Raw genomic sequence first — 8,622 nt, 5'->3', positions numbered from 1 at the left:
TATTGTAACACTGCTACGAACCACTAACTATGTAAGGTAGTGGTTTATCATGTATAATACACTACTGGCCATTAAAATTGCTACACCAAGAAGACATGCAGTTGATAAACGGGTATTCAATGGGCAAAGATATTATACTAGAACTGACATGTGATTACATTTTCACGCAATTTGGCTGCGTAGATCCTGAGAAATCAGTACCCAGAACAACCACCTCTGGCCGTAATAACGGCCTTGATACGCCTGGGCATTGAGTCAAACAGAGCTTGGAGGGCGTGTACAGGTACAGCTGCCCATGCAGCTTCAACACGATACCACAGTTCATCAAGAGTAGTGACTGGCGTATTGTGACGAGCCAGTTGCTCGGCCACCATCGACCAGACGTTTTCAATTGGTGGGAGATCTGGAGAATGTGCTGGCCAGGACAGCAGTCGAACATTTTCTGTATCCAGAAAGGCCCGTACAGGACCTGCAACATGCGATCGTGCATTATCCTGTTGAAATATAGGGTTTCGCAGGGATCGAATGAAGGGTAGAGCCACGGGTCGTAACACATCTGAAATGTAACGTCCACTGTTCAAAGTGCCGTCAATGCGAACAAGAGGTGACCGAGACGTGTAACCAATGGCACCCCATTCCATCACGCCGGGTGATACGCCAGTATGGCGATGACGAATACACGCTCCCGATGTGCGTTCACCGCGATGTCGCCAAACACGGATGCGACCATCGTGATGCTGTAAACAGAACCTGGATTCATCCGAAAAAATGACGTTTTGCACCCAGGTTCGTCATTGAGTACACCATCGCAGGCGCTCCTGTCTGCGATGCAGAGTCAAGGGTAACCGCAGCCATGGTCTCCGAGCTGATAGTCCATGCTCCTGCGAACGTCTTCGAACTGTTCGTGCATATGGTTGTTGTCTTGCAAATGTCACCATCTGTTAACTCAGGGATCGAGACGTGGCTGCACGATCCGTTACAGCCATGCGGATAAGATGCCTGTCATCTCGACTGCTAATGATACGAGGCCGTTGGGATTCAGCACGGCGTTCCATATTACCCTCCTGAATCCACCGATTCCATATTCTGCTAATAGTCATTGGATCTCGACCAACGTGACCAGCAATGTCGCGATACGATAAACCGCAATCGCGATAGGCTACAATCCGACCTTTATCAAAGTCGGAAACGTGATGGTACGCATTTCTCCTCCTTACACGAGGCATCACAACGACGTTTCACCAGGCATCGCCGGTCAACTGCTGTTTGTGTATGAGAAATCGGTTGGAAACTTTCATCATATCAGCACGTTGTAGGTGTCGCCACCGGCGCCAGCCTTGTGTGAAAGCTCTTAAAAGCTAATCATTTGCATATCACAGCATCTTCTTCCTGTCGGTTGAATTTCGCATCTGTAGCACGTCATCTTCCTGGTGTAGCAATTTTAATGGCCAGTAGTGTAATAAAGACTGAATAAAGGAATTTAAAAAAGAAGAACATCAAAAGGTCCGCTAGGTGAGTCACCGTGGTGCAACGGCAACCTGACTTCCGCTCTTCGCCGAGTCGATCGTTTCCGCGGACGCCACAAGTGAAACGTCACGCGCCTGGGCGTGTCACGTTCGCAGGGATTGCCTGCCGCCTGCGTGACTAAAGCAGCTGCGAGGAACCCGGCGCCGGTTCTTTGGCAGCCACCACCACCGCCGCCCCCACCAGCGCCTCTGGACGCCGGCGCTGGCTCGTCAGTCAGTCGGCGATGGCCACGCGCGCTCTACGGACTCGGATGGCGGCGCGGACGCTGCTGCTGCTGGCGGCGGTCACAGCTGCCGGCGCTTTCAACTTGGCGGACAGCCCCGACGCTGCCACGGTGCTGCAAGACCCTCAGGGCCAGGACGGCAGCTACTTTGGATACAGTGTGGCGCTGCGGAGGGACGACAAGGGGCCTTGGTAAGTGCCGCCAACACCTGTGCCGCTTCTGAAGATGTATGACTCGCAATGTGGCGCCGTCATACACAGTACTGAGTAATCAGTTTGTTAGTGCGACATTCTTAAGTTGATGGGTGTACTGTCAGACACTGTCGACTTCCTGTATCGGTGGCGTGACTCGTCGCCTTGATCAGGTGCTACCTGAAACTGTAGACTTCTTCTGAATTCGTTCAACTTATTTGCCCATAGGGTGCAGTATTTTACGCGAACTTATTGCCTGCTAAATAGGGTGATTGTTGCATTCCCTGAAGTGCTGTTGTTTTCCCGGGCACCAATTTTTATTTGCTACTAGGTAGTCTATTGTGGGCAAACTGAATGAGCCGGCCGCTGTGGCCGAGCTGTTCTAGGCGCTTCAATCCGGAACCGCGCTACTGCTACGGTCGCAGGTTCGAATCCTGCCTCGGGCATGGATGTATGTGATGTCCTTAGTTAGGTTTAAATAGTTCTAAATATAGGTGACTGATGACCTCAGATGTTAAGTCCCATAGTGCTTAGAGCCATTTTTTGCCAACTGTATATCCAACAGGGTCACGGACGGCTCAGAGTGGTCTGTGTCTTAATGGTGCTGACCTCGACATCGCAGGAGAGAATTTGGCGAATGAAGAATCGTTGGAAGCACTTGTCTTTCCCCTGCAATTCATTTTCGGAAAGGTGATAGATGCGCCGTAGCGCTTTATTCTGGATCCGTTGAACTTTTTCTATACGCGTCTTGGCTGTGGTTTCCCATACAGGCAAGCGTAGTTCATGGCAGATCGTACTGACGTTCTAAAGAGCAATTGTTCTCATTCTTCAGAGAGAGCAAGTCGTTCATTAATCATTGGCTACAGGGCACCTAGGATGGCAGTTTTTTTCTTCCAGACGTCATGTTTCGATGTCAGCTGCCGATCAATGCCTAGACATTTTGCCGTCGGAGCCCATGGTACGGGCGCGTCAATTTTTTTTTTTTTTTCTATCTCTCGCTCCATCTTTGAAGGGGATGGCGATCAGTTGTTTTCTGGCATTGCATTAGCACTCTTTGTTTGTGGAGGACGGGGTTCTTTGTTGAAGAATCTGGGGAAGAATCTCCGAAACCTCTGACCGGATTTCCTGCAGTTGCCACCTTATTTTGCCGCACGGATGTCATCTTGGCGCTTTCTGCACCTAGTGTAGTTGTCTCTTATGGCAGTAATCAGATCTATAGTGACCCCCTTCATTGCTTATCGGAGCTGTGGGGTTTTCTTCGCATCTGACTCGTCATCGGCCGCCGAGCTTCTTCACTCTACACATAGGGTGCAGAATATTACCGGATGTGTATTGCGGTGTGTGCTGTATCTTTACTGAACATCGTTTTTGCTTTTGTGTCGTCTCAGGGCTGGAAGTTTTCTTCGACATAACGTTATGTTTACGAGGGGCTACCTGTCGAGTCGCACCAAGGACCACGACACGACACACATCAGAGGATTTTTGGATCTTGTTTTTCTTTTTCGTAGCCTTAGCATTCTTGATGCCTTGCCTACTTCATTCGTTAATTCGGCAATATTTTATCCTTTCTTTTTGGTATCTCTGCTCATATTGTGATCCAGTTTTAACGTAAAAGTCTCTTGCTACGTATTGCCTACCGCGCACGCAGCAGTTACAGCCAGCTTGTGGACGGTCGCCATCGCATCTGGTTCTCAGTTTGGCGATAAACCTGATCTCAGACTGCTGTGCCAGTGTGTAAAATTGACGAGCGGTCTGTGGGAATTTGTCTCCTAATAACTGCACCCCTGCTTGGCCGTGAACCTCTCTATTGCTCAGCTAACGCCTTGGTAGATGAAGAGAGGGCGTAACACTCTGTTTAGTACCTTCCATAGTGAGTTAATGTGTAGCTCCACAATTTTCGGATAACGTTGGGCTGAGTTTAGGATGGAGTAAAGCGTCTTCATTCGTCTCAACGCTTTACCCCAGACTTCGTGGCCTTGTGGTGCTTAAGTCAGGTACCTGTCAAGGGTCACGCCTAGGTATTTTCCTGTTCGCGACCGTGGGATGGAGCCTCCCACAATGCGGAACGGAATTAAGTTCATAATAAGTTTTTCGGAGTGATAATCAGAGCCTGGCTCTTCACCGCGTTCATCTTTAGCCTCCACTCGGAGTCCTGTTGCAGAGGACGTCGCACGATGTGTGCCTTTATACTGCGCCTTAATAGTGCAATGTCGTCGGCGCATAACGCCAGTTCGACCCTCGGTGTTCTTGGGGTAACAGAGGTGAATAGAGTATGTAGCAGGGGCCGAATACGAACCCTCTGCGGCACAAAACCTTGATTTGTCGAGCAGTCATGATGCCTTCGTTGGCTCTGACGTGAAATGTTCTGTCACTAAGGTACGACTTGAGCAAAGGGCACGTGTGACACCGGTACTCTCAAATCAGGAAGCTTGAATATGAGACAGTCGTGCCACACGCTGTCGAAAGCCTCGACACGTTTCATGGAACTGCCCTAAAAATATTCTCAACGGTCCCGCGCTTCTACTGCCTGCTCATCTAGTCTAAGAAGTTGTTGCTTAGTGGAGAGCCCCCTCCGAAAACGGAAATGCTCATCCGGTAAGAGCCGCTGTTCCCTGACATGTCTGCGCATCAGTTTGGTGTACCTGTTTCCACAGGAATGATCAAGTATCGAATTTGATCGAAAGAAACAATGTTTCTTTTTTATTTTAAACGAACTGTGTTTTCCGGCATCACTTTCGAAAACTCCATGCGCCTGCAAGGCAGCAGCTTTGATTAAATGTGCGTGGTGCTCTGCGAATTTGTATTTCGATTGCGTCTACAACAAATACAATCCGTAATTCTGCTCTAGCACAGCAACCGATGAAAGCGGGCGAGTAAGACATTTCCGTAATCTATTCTGTAACGAACGAAACAAATATTTGAGGAAAGTTCACTGTAGTGATTCATTTATTAATGAAATTACTACGGCTAAAGTGACGGCTTTTGAATAATTTTACATGACGTATACTATTTAATGACATTCTGCATTATGAAACTGAAAAAAAAGTACACGGGCAAAACTTGAACTTGTGCCGGCGTCATAGCCACGAACTTTAACCATTGCGCTACTCTAGCTTGCTCGGGACACAATAAACATTGGGAGTGTAGTAGGTACGCATGAAACTTCAAGATCGATTTTGTCGTATTTTGTCGTATAAAAAGCTACCAGCCAGGTTCTCAGCACTGGTCCTTCTAGAACGTACCGAAGTCTGAAGTTAAAATCTTCTGGATTATTAGACCGCGTCATATTTCCTCTAAAATAGTCGACGTTTCGACCCCTCTGCTGGGATCTTCCTCAGGATCTTCCGGTGTCCACTACCACAGACTTACATACCGAAGACACACCGAAGTCTCATCAAAACACTTGATTAACAGGTCTGATGGTCCCCTTGTTAGGTTGACAATGTTGGTCATAGTACATACCATCTCTTAACTAATAATATTTTACGTATGCCCAAGTCTGACTCCAGAAACAGTATATCTCCGTGAACGTAATTCTGCCATCAAGTCGCATCCCCAAAAATAACGAAAATATTACTACCATGGGATCTCGAGCAGGAAACTATGTTGTCACTTCTTCCTAGGAAACAAACCGATGTTGTGAATCAACTATTAAGACGGGAAACTTCCTTCCGATCTACAGGAAGAGGCACTCACCGCTGTTCGTCTTTCGTTTCCCGTTCCGAGGTCACATTCTGAGTCTGTATCGACCTCGCTGGGAAGTGATTGGAGGCAACGAAACACGCTTCTGGTATGAACCACGCGATGTGGCTCTCCAGTCACCGTACTACACTCGCTTTCAGGAGAACTGATGTTTAAATCTCCTTCCAGTCATCCGACATTAGATTCCCCACGGCTTCCCAGAATAGTTTAACGTGAATAACGGGGTACTTCCTTTGAACAGAACAAGGCTAATTTCATTCCTCTTCCTTGTCGTATACGAGCAGATGTTTCATCACCAAAGGTCTCAAGGACGGTGTGATATTAAACACAAATATTCCTTTCTTGCTTTTGGCATATCCTAGCATAAAACGGTTTCTTGTAAAAGGAGTATTGCTATGCAAGAATCATTTATTAGCATGTTCTTCGTTACAGAATTCACATCGCTCTTCCACATAATACAAGCAGGAACAGGCAGCGAAACTGTTTTACCGCGTGCGTAAAAACAAATATTGAGACTTTTTTCCATTTCATGTAGGGGTAATAGAGTAACCAGTGATAAATGTTTTGAAGAGATAAGTAGTCTTTCAACAACAAATATTTGACTCTGGATAGGGGATCCCGGGTTTGATTCTCGGCCGAGTTGGGGATTTTCTCTGCCAGGGGACTGGGTGTTTGTGCTGTCTTAATCATTTCATAATCATGATTATTCGTGACAGTGGCTAGATTGGATTGCGAAAAAATTAGACTGCGTAAAAATTGGGACTTTGAACGAACGCTGATGACCGCGCAGTTGGGCGCCCCAAAACATCAAACAAACAAACAAAAATATTGAAGTATTTATCTTGTTATGATGATTAGTTTGGTTTTATTGGTGTTACATATATACCTTTCAACTTGGTAAATGCTCTTCTTCTGCCTGCACATCCATTCGAACCAAGGGCAGATGAAGGAACAATGGAGAACGGTACGTCATTAAAATGAGATCATATCAACTTTGTGTAAAACTTTATTTATTTTGTTGTCACACCATCAATAATCACTGACAAAGAAAACCTGTATCAGAACTGAATACCTAGAAGGAAGGTTGGCATACTATGTTATTGTGCAAGAACAAATTTTCATCTACACTTAATGAACGTGATGTCAGCGCCAGGATGCATGGAACCACCCCCCTGCATGTCGCATGATGACCAAAGTTGACGTGACTCCATGACTGCTAACGTTCATACACTATGTTTACGCGGAAAATTTTAACTGGCCTACACAGCAGAGATTGGACTTTAGCTGGAGAAGTCACACAGGTTCAGCACATCTCACAAGAATCATCCTTCATCTTCCGATAGATTCTAGAATACTGTCGTTGACTGCTTGGCACCGTCTGTAATTTATCCGTAGCACTCCTTACTGATGCAACGAACGTCACAGATTCAAGGGCAGTGATCTAATGCTGTATCATTATTCTGAAAGAAAAAAGGTATGAATAGGGTTTAAAGTCCCGAAGAAAATGAGGACAACTCTTGGAGCACAAGCTCGGATCGTGAAATAAATTCAGCTGTGGCCTTTTCAAATGAACCACAAAGGGATTTGCCTCAACCGATTTAGGGAAACCATAGAATATACACATTTGGATGGCCTGTTGTGGATTTGAACCACCGTCCTTAAAATGCGTGTCTAGAGTCTTAATCACTACACCATCTAGCACGATCTGTTTCTGTGAGCAGTATCTCTTCAGCTGTAACTGAAGATGACACTACCGTGATGTTTGACTTGATTGTAGGCAATGCAACAACCAACAATGATTCACGTGTACCATATTTGCAGATATTGCGGCTACTCTTGGGCGTCAGTTAATAAACACAGTCAGTTGTCAGACATCTCACAACTCAACTTCACAGAGCATTTTATTCCATTTGATGGAGTCATACCCGTATAGCTTTGAAGTAATACTGGTGCAATTCATTGAGAAGCTGAGTCACCTTTCCTAGAGCATTTTTGGTGTGGTGGTCTGGTTACTTTTTTCGTTTATCATGTGAAAACACTTTTTAACGTCTCTGAGAATAAGGCAGCTGTAGTGTGAAGAAACTGAGTACTTACGTGCGTCGTGGGCAGTTCCAAAACGTGGCTCTACTCCACAACGATCGCTTATTTCGTTGCTGGTAAACAAGGTAGGCTTGAAGGGAAAAAAGGACGCACAACAATGCTAGTAGGCGTGAAGGAAAGATCATTTTTGGTATGTAAGGAGCTGACCGAACAAACTGTCACCCTCGTCCTGCTAGCGCCTAACACAGTGGTTCCCAACATGGGAGTAATTACCCCCAGAGAGGACAAAATGAATTTTTTCGAGGGGTAAAACCAAAAGGGTTGGATTGTGTCTCAGTCACGAAACTATTTTTAAAAGATCATTATTATTAACATAAATATTGCAAGATTTTAATATCGTCTACATAATATCAAAAAGTTCTTTTGTTTTAAATTTTGTTTTAAATTTTATCATTAATGCATGACACGATTCGGTGGAGGTTACAGCTAGTGGATCGAATGTATGAACAACATATTCCCATATACACTCCCTATTCACATACGTTGTGCTTTTCACTGTGCATCTGTGACAATAAAAGTGAGACACGTAACAATACTAAATATCTCACGAAAATTTCTCCTACAAGTTGCAGTTAATTCCTGCAGTAGCCCATAAATCGCACGTTGAAATAGATAAACGAACTAACTGCCAGCGCAACGGAGCAATCAGAACTACATAATGCCTACCATATTGCTTTATACATTGTTATTATTGTTGTTATTATAGTTAGTGGCAGTGGGCGGAAAAAAGTACAAGCAGCATGAAGTCTTTCAATTTCTGAAAATTCAGATATAAGGCGTCCAGCAGTCAAGTGATTTACAAATAGCAAGACTAATGTGCGTATTTTAACTTATCTGGTTTTAAATGTGGGTGCAAAGTATGGGTGAAGTAACAGTTGC

At 45.3% G+C, this 8,622-nt stretch overlaps 1 protein-coding gene across 1 annotated transcript in view; it reads left to right on the top strand.

The window, feature by feature from the left end:
• Positions 1-1,757: 1,757 nt before the first annotated feature.
• The window catches only part of LOC126190823 (integrin alpha-PS4-like), a 175,916-nt gene continuing 169,051 nt past the window's right edge, over positions 1,758-8,622 (top strand). The window contains exon 1 of the mRNA XM_049931393.1: positions 1,758-1,941. Coding sequence (XP_049787350.1) covers positions 1,778-1,941 — 164 coding nt within the window. The 5' untranslated portion in view covers positions 1,758-1,777. The remainder of the gene's footprint in view (positions 1,942-8,622) is intronic.

The sequence above is a fragment of the Schistocerca cancellata genome, chromosome 6, assembly GCF_023864275.1.
Source record: "Schistocerca cancellata isolate TAMUIC-IGC-003103 chromosome 6, iqSchCanc2.1, whole genome shotgun sequence".
Lineage (NCBI taxonomy): Eukaryota > Metazoa > Arthropoda > Insecta > Orthoptera > Acrididae > Schistocerca > Schistocerca cancellata.
This window is presented reverse-complemented; position numbering and strand designations above follow the sequence as displayed.